The 22,317-nt window shown below is 37.6% G+C and overlaps 1 protein-coding gene across 1 annotated transcript in view; it reads right to left on the reverse strand.

Moving 5' to 3' along the window:
- Il1rapl2 (interleukin 1 receptor accessory protein like 2) overlaps positions 1–22,317 on the reverse strand; it is a 1,099,213-nt gene that overhangs the window by 1,014,646 nt on the left and 62,250 nt on the right. Inside the window, exon 2 of the mRNA XM_028770319.1 lies at positions 4,265–4,365. Within this exon, the coding sequence (XP_028626152.1) occupies positions 4,265–4,346 (82 nt within the window). The 5' untranslated portion in view covers positions 4,347–4,365. The remainder of the gene's footprint in view (positions 1–4,264; positions 4,366–22,317) is intronic.

The raw sequence follows: 22,317 nt of genomic DNA on the forward strand, positions 1-22,317 counted from the left end.
AACAACTAGAAAATGGCATAATATCATAAATCTCAAATATAGTAATTCTCTCATTACATAGAGTTGAATGATTTCATATATGTCTATCCAGAAATGTATCTGTAAGTGCCCAGTATGTGCCTGTAAGTCTTCAGGTCCTCCTCATTTCTAGAAACTACGTTGTTCCTGATTCAAGTATTTTAGTAGCTATAATTTTATTTAAAATTGCAGATCACAGAGAAGTCGCTAACTGTGGTTATCCTACAGATCAACTGACTGCCTGTCGGCTTACTTTTGGTACAAACTTAAACACATACTCCTACAACACTGATGCTATGTCCTTTGATCTGGACATCCAAGCTGGAAGATCTGGATACCAACAACTGCACAGCACAGCTTGAAATTTTGTACAGCAGCAATAGAAACAGCAACAAGGGCAACAACAAAAATCCAAGACAATGTAAGGAGAAAGCCTCATGGCTCAAATGGTAGCATTCACATGCACTCCACAAACATCATTTAGCAAGTTCTAAAAAGCAGTAAATTAGAAGACTTTCTGTGGCCTATTTCATGAGGGAGAATAATTTTTCCAAAACATACTATTAAAATAGATGCAGAGACCCAGACAAACTGAGATCTTTTGTTGAATAGTGAGGGATACAATTGAGTAAGCTGGAGGGAAGGGTCAAGAGCACCACAAAAAGACCTACAAACTCAACCAACCTTAGCCCATGGAGGCTCACAGAGACTGAACCACCAATAAAAGAGCAAGCAGGATCTGTACCTCGGCCACCTACACATTTATAGCAGATGTTCAGCTTGGTCTTCGGGGGGATAATAACTAGAGCAAGTCTCTAACTCTATTGCCTGCCATTGGATTCCCTTCCCCTACCTGGTTAGACTTCAGCAGGAGAGATGTCCCTAGTCCTGCATAGTCCTAGATGTCCTAGGGTGGGGTTGTACCTAAGGGGGCGTCCCCTTCTATGAGGAGGAGAGGGGATAATGGGAAGGGAGGGATTTGTAAGGGTGGGACTGGAAGGAGGAGGGGCTGGGATATGAATATAAAGTTAATAAAAATAAATAAAAACTCTAAATTAAAAAAACAAAAAAACAACAATAAGAAAACAATTTAGTTTTAGGTATATGTGTCCTCTACTAGAAAAGAAAATAGGCATTTTTGCCATGTTTCTGTATCAACATATTTGTCAATGTGTTTCCATAAAGCTTTAAGTAAAGTAAGCCAATTTTAACAGAATATACATTCCAAATGACCTTATCTATATATTAAATTTAGAAAATGAAAATGATGATTGACATTATGAGTATAGTGTGGAGGTGGTAACAAACTCACATTTAGCCAACCAACTCCAGTCCTGTTATTTCCTGTAAGTTGGGCATGCCCACTATGACATAGAAAGACAGTATGGACTTTTTTTGCCCTAAAACCTGCACATCATCCAAAACAATGAGATTTGTTTCTTGAAGGAGATTCTTTTTACAACTAGTTCAGTCATAGAACACTTGCCAAATACACACGAGGACTTGCATTCAATCCCCAGCACTGCAAAATAAAATGATGAGAGGGAGAGGGGGAGGGGGAAGAGGAAGGAGGAGGGGAAGACAGGAAGAGGGAGAGGGAAGGGGTCAGGGAGAGGAAGAGGGAAGGGGAGGAGGAGAGAGAAAGAGAACTTCCAACTGTTAAGTCATCTTTCAACATTTGGCAAGTACAGGAGTAGAAAATTTTATCCCTTGGACTTCTGTCTGGTCCATAAGAAACACCCTCTGCATCAGAAATGTAAGGAAAGAGATCCCTGTCTAGAATAAAGGACCTAAATAGTCATAAATGCTAGTGAATAATGGACTTAATCATTCTACTGTTTTCAACTAGAGATAAGGGAAATGAGAAGAAAATTAGAAGCTCTGAGTTTCCTTGGCAAGGCTACAAAGAGTAATCATGTAAGCTTGAACCTGGATCTCTTTAATTAACAAAAGCAAAAGACATCATAAAGTGCATGAAGCAAATCTGAGTGTTAAAGATTTGATGAAGCAGTCTTCAATGTCCTTCAAAGGTGAATCAACTCAAATCTGATTATCACAGAGTGAAAATATGTGTATTTATACATAAAATAATGCATAATAATAATAATAACAGATGGGTACTGACGCATTGGAAGATTTTGATGGAGAAACTAAACAGAAGGGAAGAGCAGGAAGATATGCCCCCCATTCTCATCACCTATGTCCCACACAGCATTCTTTATCCATTGTACACTCAATTTTACTATATTGTGAAATTAAACAATAAGCAAACATATAAACAAAAAAACTGTATATAAGCAAACATGAAACTATATATAAAACTATCCAATTAAGCACAAGACAGCATTCACCTATTAGACTCTTCTGTCTGCTCTCTATACACCATAAGGAGAAGCTGGAAGACTGAAGAGGAATAACAGTGAACATTTAAAGCACTCCCCTTACCCAGACCTCCAGGAAATCTTTCTACCATGTCATCATTGTCATCCGGGCCAAAGCAAGTAGCAACATGATAGGAAAACAAAAGACTGAAAGCAATACAAAACCCAAGTGTCTTACCTTAAGTAAATAACTTCCTGTGTAATGTTCCTTTAATAAAGACAAATGCACTTGGCCTCACTGAGAAAACAAAGATTCCCAGGAAATCACAAGTGAACACCAAGAAGCAAAACATTAGTCAGTTGATCTCTGAAAGTCACCAGTATATCAATAACCTTCTCTATGTACATAAGCTTAAATAGTCTGTCTCTTCGAGAATGAAGAAAGCAAAATGTTAACAATTTATTTGCTTTGCTTTTATTGTGGGTTTGGCTGTAATTAAGCTATCACAATGTAGATGGTTTTTTAAACATTTAACTCATTTTTCCCTTTCAGACTTGCACTACAGACATCATAACACAACTGACTGAGAAAAAATGAGATCTGGTCCAACAGGTTATATTTGCTAGTAAGTAATCTCTGCAAGTGTTTTACTTCAGCAACAATCAATCTGAACCAAGATTGAAAGTGAAAATGTGACTTGAAAAGTGAAGGACGGAAAGGCAGCCATAAATGATGTACCAAGTTGGAGAGACGCTAGACTAAAACCATCCGCACAAATGGAGCAGAAAAGAGATCCTAATTATTCTAATGTGATTTAACTGTAGGAGTCTGTAAATAAAAGACACGCCCATGCAGAACCCTCCCATTACCATTTCACAATTATCCAGACTTCAGTCTTGTTCTTCTCTTATATAACCTCTAGCCAACAATTTTGAAACTTATTCATATGCTATTAGCTGCACGACACTATTTATTAGCTATTTCAATTAGCAAGTACATTTTGAACTCAGAAAATAAGCACTAAACTCTGAGCCCTATTCAGGATGTACTGTTTTGAAAGGTTAGTATGCACTTTGTTGCTGTGGTTTTAGACTTAATGATAGTAAAGTGCATACATTTAACAAAAATAATGGAAACAGAAGTCAGTAGGAAAACCCTGGCTTGGTTTTTTAGCTTTGATATAATAATGCATTACTCAGTATCTTAATAGAATGGTTATATTTGAAAATCAATTGTTAAAACCTCATGCATATTTTGTAATTATAACTAGATATCTAATCAAAACTGAAAGATACATCTCCATATGTTATTAAACAATTGTTTAAGTTTTGATTGAAATATCTACTGACAACAACTAATCTTTTAGTATAATCATGATTGGCTGCCAGACAGCCATGTTCTAGGAATAGGTGTTTCTACTCAAGAAAATTTCTTTTCATGAAATTACTATTTTAAACTGAATCCTTTAAATGTCTTCCTATTAGGAATTGTATGCACATATGGAGATCTCACTGATGATATTTTTCCAAAACATCTCTTCAAACCATACAGTTGTACATTGAATTAGTATGCAAATGATATGTAGTTTTAAAAGATTTCCTCTCTTCTAATTTATAAATGTTTGCTCCCAGGTGGTTACTCACCAGTAAATGTAACCAACTCTAAATAGCCCTTTTATATTTTGTTGTCCACTGAGAGTATGCTGGTCATTGAATTTTAACAAACTTCCGCTGGTTTCCCAACATTTTCTCAGTGGTAAGCAGCAAACTTCATTTTTATTTTGGCTGCTTTCCAATAGAGCTAGAATGTAAGAGTTTCTATTTAAAGACACTCCTAGTTAAAGATATAGGTGACCTATGAATGCTCACAAAAAAGAAACCTCCACACACTTAGACCATATAGCAGGAAGTTGCCAGCAACATACCAGAATTTCTCTTTGACACCATCTTCAAATTTGTACTGACTGCAGAACAGATCACCAGGGCCAGAAGAAGTGGCAGCTTCATTGTTCACGTTTTCTGACAGCTGAAATACAAAACAAAAGAAAATAAAAATCTGAACCACATACAGATATGTTTGCCTCATAGAAACCATAGCTATAAATTGGTACTCTTATCTGGAAATACAAAATCCTCTGAACTACCATTCAAGATGTTCAATTGGTAATGTCTACAAAAAGATTATAAAAATCTAAAGGTCCTGAATATGAAAAATTGTTGATTCCAAGCATTTCAGATAAGAGATACCCAAATTTCTAGTGTATTTTTCAAAAATCGACTGCAGAAATTATAATCTACTGACATCTGGCTTTATTTTTATGGAAATAGAAAAGCTCAAAGTTAAAATGTGAAAGAACCCAGAAAAAAATATTTCTCGATGGTTTCAACTAGATGCAAAATGAAAATTGAATTCTGTCCTTTTGGCTTTCAAGGCATGAAGATGGGCTCCTCCATTGCTTCTTTGATGTGACTTCATGGCATTATTTTTTTTATTTGGTTATAGCATAATTACTTGGATCCTGTCATTAGTCTCTGAATATTTAAGACCATATACTTCTCATGCCATTTGCACTTAGTCTTTATCCTGAGCTACTCATCCCTCATCTTCATGAGGTTAAATTCCAAATAGCCTGTAGGTATCAAATTCACAAAAACAACTTCCAAAGTGGTTGTTGCAAGCTGGTACAACCACTCTGGAAACCAGTCTGGCGGTTCTTCAGAAAATTGGACATAGAGTTACCTGAGGACCTAGCTATATCACTCCTGGGCCTATACCCAGAAGATGTTCCAACATATAACAAGGACACATGCTACACTATGTTCATAGCATCCTTATTTATAATAGCCAGAATCTGGAAAGAACCCAGATGTCCTTCAACAGAGGAATGGATACAGAAAAATGTGGTACATTTACACAGTGGAATATTACTCAGCTATTAAAAACAATGAGGGTCCTTCCACATAGCTGTGGCATAATTTTTATTGGTCTCCGTGATGCCAGAGGCAGTCAGCAGCAGATTTGCCATGAGCTTTCAGTTTTAGAGAGTTAAAAGTGAACAAGGCATGATGCAGAGTATTTTGGGGGACTCCTTCTGGGCGGTACCGTTCCCCCTCTTTTGTTTTTAAAGCCAATTTTTCAGAATTCTTGTAAAATCAGGGCAGAAGCACCAGCAGCTGCTCCTTCCACAGTCAGAGAGTCATGAAGACACTAAAGAAATATAAATCTATATTAATAATCTCTTTTATCAAAGGACTGCTATAGAACAGCCAACAACTAATCAGACTATATATCTATTAATAATAGCTTCTTCTACTTTTTGTGAGATTACTCCTCTTGTCAATTAATTGTTGAGGGAAATTAGGATTTACATCTCTCTTGAGAATATTAAACAGAGACACAAATTCTTTTGTGGAGAGCTTAAAATAAGATCTTAGTCAATTAGCATCTCCTAGAACATTTTTTTTTTTTTGGCCCTCATGCCTCACTGGAAAATGACAGGGGTACCGGAGCCATTACAAAGTCCTCTTCAATTACTGGAGGTGAGGCCTCTATCCCCGCTTTCGCAAGATTAGAATCGCCACACCCCTTCTATACTTAGAGAAGGGAGGAGATATCAGGGGCAGTCCTGCTTATACACTGAAGGCCTAAAATCAGCCATAGGCCTAAAATCAGCCATAGGCCTAAAATCAGCCATAGGCCTAAAATCAGCAATAGGCCTGTCATACATGTATACTGACACCAAGTCTTGGGTCTCTTTGGAAAAACATTGAAACAGATGGCTATAAGCTATTGTAAATAGGCAGCTTTTGTGGAAATTTACCAGCCTGAGTAGTCATAGACCTTGTAAATAGGTAGCCTTTGCAGATAATACCAACTTAGATAAGGACAAGTGAATCATAGGCAGAGTCATAGTGACCTGTCTGTCCCCTAAACCTTTACCCAGCCAATACCTGTACACCCCCTGAACACCCACGCCCAGGTGTCATCCCCTTCCCCCACATCCTGCCTTTTTGTGTTTATAACCCCTGTGTGAATGAGTAAAAATTAAGATTTGATTTAAAAAATAAAAAAAAAGTTTTCAGCATCTTTGGCATAAAGTAAAAAAAAAAAATGAGTGCAAAAGGAAGTAGAGAATCTGAACCCATGAGCAAGAGTTAGATAAATGACAGCAATGCTTGGCACCCCCAGAACATAAGACTCACAGTTTCATTAACTCAACCAGCAGTTCACAAATGATTCTTATTCTGTGAGTCATGGATTATACAAAACACTGAAAATCATGCTTATGATCTTAATAATTCTTGCCAGATTAAGGAAAAAGCACTTCCTTTGGTCCATAAAGACACAGACAAGCTTATACTTAGTGAAGAGATTTTCTATTTGTTTCTGTTCTAATAAAAGACAAACCTAGAATGCTCTTGATTGCCACCATTGAAAGATGAATCCAACACAGAAAGGAAAGAGAAGTTCATTTGGGAAGATGGGTCACTGTGGATGAAGCATTACGTGGGAAAGCTGCATACCCACCAGGCAAACTATGACAGCCAGTGAGACGCCAATCCAGGTTCCCAGGTATGAAAATCAGCCTAAAAACTCAAAAGCATTTCTCTTAACAATTACTAAACAACAGCAACTACAACAGCAAACTCATTAAGTAAGGTTATAATCAGCAACAAAGGTTATCTATCACATTATTTATGAATTAACCAAAATGTACAAGACTTTCGAAGGGAACAAATTAAAGCCATTAAAAAATAAAAAATAAAAAATTAAAACAATGAATTCGAGAAATTCTTAGGTAAATGGATGGAACTAGAAAATATCCCGAGTGAGGTAACCCAATTGCAAAAGAACATGCATGGTATGCGCTCACTAATAATTGGATATTAGCCCAAAAGCTCACAATATTCAAGATACAACTCACAGACCACATGAAGCTCATGGACAAGGAAGACCAAAGTGTGGGTGTTTTGGTCCTTCTTTGAGGGAGTAACAAAATACTCGTGGAAGCAAATATGGAAACAAAGTATGGGACAGAAACTGAAGGAGAGGCTGTCCAGAGACTGCTTTACCTGAATATCCATCCTTTGTTCAGTCTCCAAAGGTAGACATTGATGTGGATGCCAGGGAGTGCATGCTGACAGGAGCCTGATATAGTTGTCTCCTTAGAGGTCTGCCAGAGTCTGAACTATAAAGAGGTGGATGCTCAAAGCTAACCATTGAACTGATCATGGGGTTCCCAATGGAGGAGTGAGAGAGAAGACTGAAGGAGCTGAAAGGTTTTGTGGCCCCATGGAGATAGCAAAATACCAACCAAACAGAGCTCCCAGGGTCTAAACCACCAGCCTGGGAGCACATAGGGAGGGACCCATGGCTCCAGCTGTACAAGTAGGGGAGGATGGCCTTGTCAGGTGGGAGAGGAAATCCTTGGTCCTGTGAAGGCTGGATGCCCCAGTGTAGGGGAATTCGAGGGTGGGGAGGTAGGAGTGGGAGTGTGGGTGGGGGCATATCCTTATAGAAGCAGGAGGAGGGGGGATGGGATAGGGGATTCCTGGGTCGGGGTGGGGAAAGGGGATTACATTTGAAATGTAAATAAAATATCCAAAATAATTTTTTAAAAAAGACAAAAACAAAACAAAACAAACAAAAAAAAAGCCACTTCACCAGACTAACCAATTTTAACTCTGAGTGTCTTGCTTACTCCTTTTTCCCCCTTTATTTTTCTTTCTCATTCCTCCCCAGGAATTGATCTCCATGGCTCTTTTCATGCCTCAGCTTCCAGTGTGCCACCATGCCCTGGATTATTATTTGTCTGCTTTAGAATAATCAGAACAGACAGCTCTTTTGCTTATCTATATGACAAGATGGCATTTTATACAATGTTGACATCCACATTTAAAAGTGAATAGCACCAAGTCTTAAGCATTTGGAATGAAAGGGCTTAAAAAAAAGTGTGAACTTGGATGAGAGTACTGTCCTTAACAGGGAAAGGGGGCTCTCTCCAGCACCATCAAGAGACATTTTAAGAAAAACAAACAAACAAACAAACAAACCATTTTATGGTTCTGCCTCAAATAAGCTAAGACTTTTCAGTTGATTTTGAAGCATCAGAAGATGAGAAACAGTGTGCTTCCCAAGGTTTATCATAAATCCAGGATAAGTAAGTGATGGCAAAGAGGTTGAAAAGGTGAAAGAAACCACCATTATCATCAGGATAATGAATAGAAGAAAACCTGGATGGAAAACCAGGAAGAGCTGCTGGGTAACATTTAATGATGCCGAATATTGTTTAAAGATTTATTCTTTTATAATAGATCTATACTTGAAGGACATAAACCTCACCAGATAATAAAAGTATCAGAGCAATATTATGTACTGGGTGGCATTCCATATTTCCTAAAGTCACCTCAAAAATTCATTTGATACAGAAAATTCTTTTTTTTTTAATGAGTTAAGGTTTCTCTGTGTAAAAGTGCTGGCTGCTCTGCAACTCACTCTGTAGACCAGCCTCCTAAATGCTGGGATTAAAAGCATGAAAATTTTCACAAAATGTTCAGAGTTTAGCCACTAGCTCAGCAAATCAACATAGCTAGCTCCTTATTAAGATGCCCTTAACTCACCAATAAACAATGAGGCTTGAAAAGAAGTTTATCACCTTTGCATAAAGACAACAGATCACTCCGTGCTTATTATCATGCATTCATACATTAGTATCATACTTCTGCATCCCTGCTACAGGAATGAAAACCTCTGGGAGAGGCAAGTATGTTGGAAACTGTCAGGTGACAAGGGGACTAAATTTCTTCTTGCCTACTCCCAGTACAGAGAAGACAAATTTTCATCCAAATGTTCAAGTTGAGGGGGGTCAATAAATATAGTATTCTGGCCAAAAAGCTATGCAACATGAAACTAGATGTGTGTACAAGAAAGGAGAGTAATAGGGTGGCACCAACTCTTGGTCGCACTTTCCAATGCCCAGAGGGGATACTTGAGGAAGTCTCTCTTCATCAGGTTATCACAGCAACTATTTATTTATATAATGCCCAAAGATGGCCATTAAAATCAATCATGCTCAATCAAAGGAGAGACACACAGTACAAATGTCTATTTTCTCCACTGCTCATTCCCAGACACTCTCTTTTCAGGAAGGGATGAGGGTATCAGGAAAGGAAGCGAATACCATACACCTCCGGAAACCCCTAGACACTAGAATAATGTGTTTACTCTGTTGAGGATTAAAGGGATTATATTGCTATCAGATAATAGTTTAAAGTGAATAAAGACAACGGCTCTAGGGTAAGAATGATGCTTATCCAAATTCTGAAAGCATGTGAAAGGTTCTAGAATTAGACTGACATATTTATTAATATTTTTTGTTTGTTAGAGAGAAAGGATAAGTGGAATAAAGCATAGCAAGTGGTACCTAATGTGGAAGTAATAATTTTTATATTCTAATAAGTTGAGACATTTAATGATTTAGTTCCGTTTACTCATTTGCTTGACTTTTTCTACTCCCTGCCCATTACAATATGATCTTCAAAAGGAAAGCCACTTAGTTATCACCTATTGTATCTCCAGCTCTTAATACAGAGCATGACACACAACTTACAGTCAATGAAACTTTAACAAGTAGAACTCAGCCCTATGTAGATATGATATTAAGTGCTCAAGACTTCAAATGAATAGAACATTTTTTAAAATATTCATTTGTTTAAAATAAAACTTTATCTAAAATACGATTCTCTGCATATGACTTGTAGCATACTTTCTATTTCCATGAACACCACTGATGTCCTATAAATATTCTCTTGTCTCACTCTAAAATACCTCTGCATAAGTTTTCCTAGGTTTTTTTCTGCCCTATAAATAATTTTCTACTATAAATGCAACATGAACAGTATAAGAGGTAAAACGTAAATGCTGTATAAGTGATATGTAGTGAGTGGCTCTTAATCAGCTATGTGAGTTTTTAACTCCAGCTCCATCACTCTTTTGTATACTCTACCAAGAAGTGGCAACTCATTCCTTGTTGTGTGTTTCATTTGTATGCCTTCCCCTGATGTTCCACTCCCGTGCAACATTTTCAAATCAACCTCCTGCAACTTAGTCCTAATCTTAAGTGCCCCCTTTTTAAAGAATCCAAACTAAAACTCTGAAAAGGCATTTAAGTGCTCAATATGTCTGTCATTCTCCATAGGTCAGTACATCATAAGCAACAAAATTTCCAGTACAGAAGAGAATTTCAGCTTTACAATTTGAAACTTTCCCTCAACTACATCCTTACTCTAGCTCCTCTCCCTTAACTTTCTATGAGAAACTTCCTTCATTCCCAGTGACTTTGTGAAAACAAATTCCTCGTTGCCTCAGATCTGACCTAACTCTCCCTACAGACATGCTCAGCTTTGTGTTTTATTTTACCTATTTAATCATGCTGGTTATTTTTTTTTTTTAGGATTTAACCATGCTATCCTCCTCCAAAGCTATTATAACTATTGTTGTATCTTCACTGTTTCTATCTAAAAGCTATCTGAAAGCTATATTAACTTTCCCAGAAAGGACTGTCTAATGATTTTGATATCTTATAATTAGCAAGCCACAATTATTATTGAGAAGACTCTTTATGAATCCATTCACCAAGTGGTCATGTGCTTGAATCCCCACTCTATATAGATTATGTTTGGGAACTGATTGTTTAAAAACGGCTTAGAAATATTTCTACCTTATATAATTAATCTTTCTCTATTCTTTTTGAAAGAAAATATTTGACTTTAACTAGATAAATCATCACTGGAATAGAATAAGTTAACCCCATAATTATTTCATACATTCACTTTCCCTTCCCCTTTTCATTTAAGATCAATGAGGATTAGAAGAACTAGACATACGTACTTATTGAATATATTCAAGAACACTGTGTCAACAACTAAGTTAATAAAAATAATTGATAGGCTATATTTTATACTTGTAATTTACTGAGCATTTGTGTATGTCAGACATGTAGTACTGAGATGTTATATACCATTGAGGCATTATTATCATTACTCTACTTTTCAAGAAAAAAAAAAAACAGCTGTGACTTAGCCAAAAATCAGATTAGAGAAATCACAGAATAGAGGTTTGACTTTGAGCCTGTATGATCAAAGCCAGATCTTTTAATGAAGACTACATTATTTTCCCATAGACATTCCCTGCTAAACCAAGTCAAAAGATGATAAACTTTATCTCCTTAGCATTAAGATGATATAGCCCAACTGTAGAGATATATGCACACTACAGTGCTTAGTCGAGTAGAAAATACTGAAGATCAACCTATATATGCTAAGTGGTAAGGGAAAGGAAAGTTAGAGAAGTAGTTTGCAGCATGCTCAATGTGTGATTTAGATTTCCTGTGGAAAGAGAAAATCTGCCAAACTGCCAATTCAAACAGTCAAAGAGAAAGGCCAGTGTAATCAATCTCCTAGCAGTGTTCATCTGCAGCAGCAGTCAGCCTGAAATATCATCATTGATCAACGCATGTCTTAGGACTGACCAGTGGGCTCCCAACATAAGGTTCCACACATCTGTTTAAATAATAAAAGTGTCAGAAGCAGTTGGAGCTTTCCCATGAAAATCTTCGCTTTATTGCATTATAACTTTTCTCTTGGTGATTTTACAACCAGCTTACTGTTGTGTGAAGAAAGTGTACAGGAGCATGCATAATACCTACTACGATGACAATTTTGCTGCTATTCAATTATTTCAAAATTACCTTCCCCCCCAAAATAGTCTGTTCTCCCTACCATTGTCATAAATATGCAGTAGTTCTTACTCCTGCAGTTCATATTCCCCCAGAGAGCCTTGTGTTTATTGATTCCCTAGGGTTGGCACACAATCCACTGCTCCCCAAAGGCTATGTGCAAAATTGCGAAGGAGGAAGATGATAGGACAATGGCTAATGAATGCATTAGTATTCCTTTCCTTGGAGTACCAAATTCTGATATAAGTAGTACTCTCTTGACTAGAGAGTCTTTAAAAATGTAATTGAACTAAATCTTCCAACAGATGATTGCAATGATGATGTTATTCTCAGGTGACATTCAGGTATAATTTGCAAATTGCCTTCTACACTTTCTTCTCTTTCTCCCTTAAAGTGCCAGACACTGTGGGTTCATAGCATGTCCTCATATTGCACTTCTGGAACTAAAACAAGCTTAACTCATGAATATATGGGGACTAAAAATATTATCCAGTTGCAGAATACACATATGAATTCTCATAATATTAGTACCATCAGGGTAATTTTGGAGTCATCACAAAATTTTCCCATCATCTAGTCATATATATGGATCATACCTACTTAATTTATCTCAATCCCTGAACCGTTTCTAAATCTGTTATTAGTTATAATGAAGTCTAATGATTACAGACAGGGTGGTCATTAGGTCCTACTGGATACCTAAACATAAAACAAACATGCAGCAATATTTGTATTCTATTTATAGAAAAAGAAGTTGTTTCTCAATAAGACTTAAACTGACAACCCAGATGTCCCTCGACAGAAGAATAGATACAGAAAATGTGGTTCATTTACACAATGTAACACTACTCAGCTATTAAGAACAAGGATATCCTGAGTTTTGCAGGCAAATGGATCTCTCAAACACTGGACCATCAACCAGGCAACATACACCAGCTGATATGAGGCCCCCAACACATATACAGCAGAGGACTGCCTGGTCTGGGTTCAATCAGAGAAGATGCACCTAATCCTCAAAAGACTGGAGGACCCAGGGAGTTTAAAGGTCAGGTGGGGTAGCTGTTGGTTGGTTAGGACATCTTCGTGGAGACAGAGGGGTGGGGAGGAGGTATGGGATGTGAAACAGTGGACCAGGAGGGGAACAAAATCTGGAGTATAAATAAATAAATAAATAAATAAATAAATAAATAAATGTTTAAAAAAACAAAAAACAAACAAACAAAAAACTGGCAAGATCACAATACTTATCTGATCCAACTTTCAACCAATCAGGACATTTTTTTTTCTCTATATCTCCATCTATCCTATCCTCAGGAACTTCCTGTCATTTGAAAATAGCTCATGCAGTGACAGCTGATTCTGTTGACAACTCTAATAGAAATGAAGGTTAAAACAGACATGAAGAGTAAAACATGCAAAGACAGAAATATCAATTTAGGAAAACAAAGCAACAAGAATAAACAGAGATAGGACACAGATGCGGGAAGAAAATATATACATAAAGAAGAAAAAAAGACATAGATAAAACCTACAAAAGGGAAAGAGGATAAAAACTAATAAAAAAAAATAAGGATCCAAAATATTGGCATATGGTCCAAATGAGAATACAGTTAAAAGGAAGGAAACTACTTCTGTTGAGAGAGAACAGAAGGGACATACTATAAAGAAATAAATACTCAGAGCAATATACAAATAAACCAACATGTGTAGCATAGAATTTCTCTCTTTCAATCAATGTTACTTTGAGATTCCGTCTTGCACCTGTTAGAATGGCTAAGACCAAAAACTCAAGCAATAGCTCATGGTGGTGAGGTGTGGAGCAAAGGGAAGACTCCTTCACTGAAGTTGGGAGTACGAACTTGTACAGCCACTATGGAAATCAGTACGGTGGTTTCTGAGAAAATTGGGTATCAATCTACCTCAAGACCCAACTATATAACTCCTGGGGATATACTCAAAAGATGCTCCACCATACCCCACGGACACTTGCTCAACTATGTTCATAGCAGCTTTATTCATAATATCCAGAAATTGGAAACAATCCAGATGTCCCTCAACCAAAAAAATGGAGAAAGAAAATATGGTACTTTTACACAGTGGAGTTTTACTTGAGATTTAACTTTAAGCACAGTCCTCCAAAAAAGAATATTAAATTTCTCTAACACCCCCCCCTTTCAGCTGACATAGCCAGGAAATTGTGTGTGACAATTAATATATAACCAAAAGTGTTGCATGTCAAAAGGCTTAGTAAGTTTTTAGAGTTGTTCCTTTCATTAAACTGAGAAGTAGTTGTCAAAGTGTGTTGTTCAGAGAAAAAAATGAATCATTACACTTTGATATGGTATTTAAATCCTTCATCGTCCAATACTTTGCTCTGTCAAAAGTACCAATATTCTTCCAAATATATAGCTCACAGTTTTATATACTAATTGTGATATTATTATGTAGCATTTGGGAAGGCAATATGGTAATATTTGGCAAACTTTTAAAAGTATTTAGAAATTTCTTCTTTTAGAAACAACTAAAGAACTTTAGATAGAAATATATACATGAGAAGGATCAGTTCATGTGCAATGCAAATATAAGAACAAACCAAACTTTTTCATGGCACTGAAAAGAACATATCCATATTACTGAATACTATACAAGCAACAATGAGGCTATGGTACATGTATAGAAATAAATAAATCTATAAGCTGTATAAAATATGATCCCACACATAGTAAAACTGTATATACATGTATATATGTACATGTGTGTATGGATTTTTATCGGTAATGGTTCAGGATATTTAGGAAAGGAAGGGGATATAATACAAGGTTAGAGGGCAAATTCTACATTTTGTCCAATATTCAACATACACAGCCATTAATTCTGCTCTCCAGATACTTATGGCTCTTTGACTTTAGGCATTAATCACACTTTATGACCTCATTGTGATTGATGGGCCTGTATCTGGCCCTGGCCAACTACTTGTAAGGAAGGTTCTTGCTCACAATTGTGTATCACTTTCAGGCCTAAGCACTTATTTGCCATTGTGATACCTTACACTGCTATCTTTCTGCAACTGGTAATGTTTGACATGATGGTTGCTCTGTCACCCTGAGTTATATGATTACTAGTCACTAAGCAGAGCTTCTAGTTACCACATTTACATAAATGAAAAATAAAACTACTATAAAACCACTAAAATTTGGGGATTGTGACAGTACCAACATAATTTAAATTATCTTAACTGAGACAGTTGAAATGTCATAATATTACACTGAGGTGAATATTATGCCTTCTGGGCATGTTAACTTGGGCAAATTAATATGATGCCTAGAAGAGCAAATAATATTATCTTCATAGAGAATAAAAATGCAAAGAATCTATTATATGACATACTCTAGATATAATATAACCATTTCAATCTATTCTCCAAGGCAGACCTCATTTCACTGCACTTTATTGTGTTTCTCAGATACTGCAGTTTCTATGAATTTAGGGTCTGTGGTCAGCCTGTATCAATCCAAGTCCATCCATGCCATTCCCCTAACAGTAGGTGCTAACATCATGCCTCTGTATCACATTTTAGCCATTATCATAATATTTCACACGTTCACTCTTATTATATCAGTTACAGTGATTTGTTGTTAGTGATTTGTGATGATAATGTAATTTTGTGGGGTGCCATGAACTGTGGCTACAGAAGAAAGTAAAGACAAATTTTCTGGCTGCTACACAGAGCAGTCATTCTTTCCTTTCTTTTCTAGGGACTTCTTATTCCCTGAGTCACAAAAATATTGAAAATAGGCGAGATATCAATCCCACAGAGGCCTCTCATAATGAAATTCAAAGGAAGAGTCCCAAGTCTCTCACTTAAAGAAAAAGCTAGGCATTCTTGTACCAGTGAGGCAGATTATGAGTACAAAGGAAAAGTTCTTGAAGTGGACTAAGCACCCTATGTCAGTGAATGCAGTGAATGATATGACAGTGCAAAGTTTTCTTGCTGATCTATAGAAAGTTTTGTGGTCTGGAAAGAAAATCAAGCTGCCATAATATTCCCATATGCCAATGCCTGATTTGTAATGATCTTCCTATTCTTCAATTCTATGAAATCTGCAAGAAATGAAGATGTTGCAGATGAAAACATTGAAGCTTGAAGAGACTAGTTCTTAAGGTTTAAGTAAAAAAGTTGTCTTCATAACATTAAATTGCAAGGTGAGGTAGCAAGTGCTGATGCTGAGACTGCAGCAAATTATCCAAAAGATCTAGCCAAGATGATGAATGAATGAGGTGACTCGAAGCAACAGATTTTCAATGTATATTAAACAACATTCTTCTGGAAGAAGATACTATGTAGGACTTTCCTACCTTCTGGATTAGCTTCTTGTTTGTTTTGTTTTGTTATGTGTTGTTTTTTGTTGCTGTGATAAAAACACCGAAAAAAATTGGGTAAGGAAAGGATTTATTTGCCATACATATAGTCCATCTTCAAGGGGAGGCAGGACAAGACCTGGAGGCAGGAAGTGAAGCAGAGATCATGGAGGAATGCTGTTTACTGGCTTGTTTCCTCTGGCTAGCACAGATACTTTCTAGTTTGTTTCCAATTTCTGGCTATTATGAATAAAGCTGCTATGAGCATAGGTAAGCAAGTGTCCTTGTGATATGGTGTAGCTTATTTTGGGTATATGGAATATGGATGGCACAAGAAAATATCATTGTGAATGAGGTAACCCAGACCCAGAAAGACAAACATGGTATATACTTATTTATAAATGGATATTAGTCATAAAGTACAGAATAACCATGCTACAAACTGTAGACTCAAAGAAGCTAAGTAACAAGGAAATCCCAAGGGGGAATGCTTGAATATCAGTGATAAAAGCAAAATGATTAAACATTGGGGGTGAATAGAGGGAAGAGAATTTATGAGGGATGGCTGGGGATGGGAAAAGGAGGAATTAGGTGGGAAGAAGATAGAGGGAGAGTACTTGGAAAGACAACTGAATTTGGGGGCAACTCTCGGACAAGCTAGAAACCTTGTACAACGGAAACTCCCAAGAATCTATGAGGGTGACCCTACCTAAGACAGCTAGCAGTGGGGCGGGGATATGGAGCCTGAACTGGCCATCCCCTGGAACCAGGCAAGACTTCCAATGAAGTAGTAACTATGAGTAGCATCATCTTATGGGTTCAAGTCTTTAAAGGTCAATCTGACTTTCATGTTAAGAGCTAATGTAACCAAAAACTCTAGATAGAAGCCAGGGGTTCACTTAACCATTTTGGAAATGCCTTAGGTCCTAAAGAATTTTATATGCCTTAGTAAAGCCAAGACAATAGCCTATCAGTTTATACTATGTTTACATGAATATTTTAAGGTCTACTGGTAGGAAAAAACAAAGACATATTAATTGACTGCTTATTGCACTGTTATTTGTCAATAAACTGGTCACCAAAGAGCTCCAAGAAAGATTTCAATGGAGTTAACACTGTTCTTGTGCTTGCCATGACAGCATTCATCTATAGCTCTTGGATCAAAGACTGTAGAACATACATGATAAGACTAAAGCTTCACTAGATAGCGATGCTCTGGTGGATCCAACAAAAGTACATCTCCTGGAGAAGATCTATTCATTACAAAAATTAGTGACCCAAGGAAAGAAGTAAAAGTCAAAGTAGATCAAACAGCCTCCTATTGGAAGGGGTTGGATGTATTGGAGAAATACATTCTAACTTTCATGGATAACTAAGGAATTCAGTACTTTGGTTTATGAAATAACTACAGCTTTGGAAGAATAGGAGCTAGAATTATTGATGGGACCTAAAGATGTAGTTGAATTACTACAAATCACATGAATAAAAATGAAGAGTTGTTTCTTATGGATGAGAAAAACTAAGTGGTTTCTTGAAAGAGTACTCCTAGTACACATAGTATGAACTCCAGTGGAAATGACAACAATGGATTTATTAGAATTTTACAAACCTAGTGGAAAAGGCAGTAGCAGGACTTGAAAGGATTCAATTTTGAAAGAAGTTCTATGGTTGGTAAAGTACTGTCAAGCTGCATGACAAACTATAGAGAAATCTTTCAAAGGGGATGAATCAATTGATGTAGGAAACCTCACTATGGTCTTATTTTAAGAAATTGCCATATGCCACTCTGGCTTACAGTAACTGCTACCATCAGTCAGTATCCATTAGCATCAAAGTAAGATCCTTCACCAAGATAAGGTTTATGACTTGTTGAAGGTCCAGATAACTATTGTTTTTTTTCATAGCAATGAACTATGTTTAATTAAGGTGTTTAAGTTGCCTTGTTAAAAATGTGTTGAAAGCTCACTCAGATGGATGCAGACACCCACAGCCAAACAGTGGATGGAGCTTGGGGACTCTTATGGAAGAGTTGGGGGGAGAGAAGGATGGAAGCCCAAGAGGTTATAAAAACTCCACAGGAAGACCAACAGAATCAACTAACGTGGACATTGGGGCTCTCAGAGTCTAAACTACCAACCAAAAACCATACACAAACTAGACCTAAGCCTCTCTACACATATGTAGCATATGTGAAGCTTGGTCCTCATGTGGGTCCTGAACAACTGGAACAGGGCTATCCCAAAAGCTGTTGTCTATATGTAGAATATGTTCTACTACCTGGGCTGCCTTGTCTGTCCTCAGAGGGAAAGGATGTGCCTAATCCTACTGAGACCTGAGGTACTGGGGTTGGAGGAGACACAGGGGGGCCCTCCACCCTCTCAAAGGAGAAGAGGATAGGGGATGGGGATTGGGTTTTGGAAGGGAGGTGGCTGGGAGAGGAGCAGTGATTGGGATGTAAAGTGAATAAATTAAAAAAATGTGCTTCCATTCCAAACACTGTAGAAATACAATTTATAAACACGGGGGGTAGAGGCTGTGGGGAGTATGTTTATTCATTTCCTTTGGTTAGTGAGTTTGCTTTAGTCATCTGGGACTTAATCCACAAGGCCTATAGGATATGCCTGTATTTCATCAGCAAATATTACTTGTTCATTTTTGTTGTTGTTGTTGTTTATCCCCATTACAACAGAACACAGCAATTATACTTGAACATTGAACTAAATATTTTTGCCCTGACCCTGTGGGGTTTTGTTGTTTCCTATGAAATATAATCATCTCTGTTTGAGAAAGGAACCCAAAGAATCATTCACATGCCTTAAAAATAAAAATAATGTTAAATGGTCTTAGCTAAAGACAAAAATTAAATAAAACGTGTCAGGGGTTGGCTCTCTCTCATGGGATTTGTCTCAAGTTCGCTATTCATTGTTTAGCCATTCCCTGAATCAATACTCCATCTTTATCCTTGAATATCTTGTAGGCAGGACACATTTTCAGTCAAAGGTTTTGTGTGTGAGTGGCCACTTCAGGTTCAATATTCCCAGGTGCTAGGAGTCTCAGCTATGGTTACCGCTATAAACTTCCAGGAGCATTCCCCATCCCAGGTCTCTGACTTGTCCCAGATATGTTCCTCCACCAATTTCTGGTCTCTCTCCCAGCCCTCTCTCCCCCATCTCTCCACACCTGATTCTCACACCAGTTACTTTCACATCCCTACCCAAATCCAGTTCCCTCAATCCATCCACCTCCAGTATCTATTGTATTTCCTCTTCTGAGTGAGATTCAATCATACCTCCTTAGGCCCTCCTTGTTACTTAGCTTCTTTGGGTCTGTGGATTGAAACAAGGTTCTCCTGTGCTTTATAACTGATATCCACTTTTATACCATGTTTGTCTTTTGGGGGTCTGGGTTAGCTCACTCAAGCTAATATTTTCTAGTTCCATCCATTTGCCTGCAAAATTCATGATGTCCTTTTTATTAGCTAAATAGTGTTCCACTGTGTAAATGTACTTTCTTTATCTATTCTTCAGTTGAGGAACATCTGGGTTGTTTCCAGTTTCTGGTTATTATGAATTTAGCTGCTATGAACTTAGTGGAACATGTATACTTGTGCTCTGGTGGAGCATCTTTTGAGTCTATACTCTGGAGTGGTATAGCAGTGATGTACACCTATGTAGAACTATTCACAATTTTTTTTTGAGAAACTGCCAGGTTGATTTCCAAGATGATTGTACAACCTTGCACTCTCAGCAGCAATGGAGGAGTGTTCCCCCGGCTTCACGTCCTCATTTGTGCTGTCCCTTGAGTTTTTTATCTTAGCCACTCTGATTGGTGTAAGGTAGATTCTCAATGTTGTTTTGATTTGCATTTCCCTGATGACTAGGGATGCTGAACATTCAAGTGCTGCTTGGCCAGTAGAGATTTCTCTATTGAGAAAACCTACAGAGCAAGCTAACCTCGGCCCATGGGGGCTCACAGAAACTGAACTACCAACCAAAGAACATGCGTGGGCTGGACCTAGGGCACCTACACATATGTAGTAGATATACAGGTTGGTCTTTATATGGTCTCCTAACAAATGGAAAGATGACTGCCTCTGACTCTGTTGTCTACCTTCAGGATCCCTTTACCCCGGCTGGACTGCCTTGTTTGAATTCAATGGGAGAGGATGCACTTAGTCCTGCTTAGACTTGATATGCAGGGGGAGGGTGATAGCCATGGGTGACCTCCCCTTCTCAGCAAGGGGAGGGAGGAATGGGGACAAAGGATATGAGGGTAGGACTGGGAAAAGAGGCAGGAGGGGGCTGCAATCAGGATGAAAAGTGAACAAATAAATATATTGAAAACAAAAGACGGTAACAGAGTGACAACATGATTTATTTATTTAGTCTCTACAATATAATTCAGGAAAAGAAGCAAATCTAATGTTCAAAATGAATTTAAAGCATATTGTGCCCCTGGAGTAGTCGACCAACACAAAATGGACTCCATGGTGTGTGTGTGTGTGTGTGTGTGTGTGTGTGTGTGTGTGTGTGCGCACACACACACACTACTATTTTTGTTTTGTTTTGTTTGGAGGGGGAAGTTTTTTGTTGTTGTTGTTGTTGTTTGTCTTTTGGTTTGTTTGTTTCTCTTATTTGTTCTAATGTGTAGTTTGTCTTATTTGATTTTCATTTGGGGTGTTGATTTCTGAGAAAGACAGAACATGAGCTTGGGTGAATAGGGAGGCAGGGATTATCTTTGAGGCCTTGGGAAAAGAGAAAGAATATGATCAAAATATATTATGTGTATGAAGATTTTGAAATAAAAAGATTAATTAGACAAGTTATATTATACCTGTCTTAATTTGGGTTTCACTTTCTGTGATGAAACACTAGAACCAAAAACAAGTTGGGGAGGAAAATGATTCTTAGATTTACATATTGCTGTTCATCATTGAAGGAATTCAGAACAGAAACTCAAATAGAGCAAGAACCTGGAGGCAGGAGCTGATTCAGACGTCTTGGAGGAGTGCTGCTCACTGGCTTGCCCCTATGACTTGTTTAGCCTGCTTCCTTATAGTACCCAGGACCACCAGCCCAGGAATGACACTACCCACAATTGGCTGGACCCTCCCTTATGAATCACTAATTAAGAAAATGCCCTACAGCAGTATCTTATGAAGGCATTTCATCCATTCAGAAAACTCTAGCTTGTGTCACACTAAAATAAAATTAGCCAGTTCAATCAACCCCTTGTCAACTTGACATACAAACACATCACTGTCAAGCCACAACTTTTCCTTTCTTGTTCATTCCAAGATAACACATTAACATTACAATATAAAATGTTTTACACACTTAAAACTTTTCCTGCAGTTCTTACAAAATTCAAGTGCTTTAAAATTCAATCTTTTTTAAAAACTCAAAATCTATTCAAAACTCAAATCTCTTATAAAATTTAGTCTCTCAACTCTGGGACCCTGTAAAATTAAAAAAAAGTCAAATAATTCATTCCTTAAAGAAGGAAATACCAGGACACAGTCACAATCAGATCAAAACAATGTCCAATGCTCTTCTGGGCTCCTCCAAAGAGCTTGGATCACTTCTCCATCTCTGTCCTCTATAGCACACACAGCTTGCCTTCTAAGCTCAGGCAAGCTATGCTCACCACTGATGATGCTCTTGGTGTTACTGGCTTCTCCAAAATGCTGGGGCCTTCTGATGCATCTGGGTTGTACTTACAGCAATAGCATCTCCTGGGCTCTTTATGGTGCCCAGCCTCAATTTCTCTGCATGACATTTTCAACTCTGGGCGTCCAAAGGCTACTGAACCTGTGCCTTCACCAGTGGTCTCTCACAGTGTCAATCCTCAGCTGCTCTCCATGACTCCTTCATGACTTCAAA

This window comes from Grammomys surdaster, unplaced genomic scaffold (assembly GCF_004785775.1).
Source record: "Grammomys surdaster isolate TR1022 unplaced genomic scaffold, NIH_TR_1.0 200, whole genome shotgun sequence".
Taxonomy (NCBI): Eukaryota; Metazoa; Chordata; class Mammalia; order Rodentia; family Muridae; genus Grammomys; species Grammomys surdaster.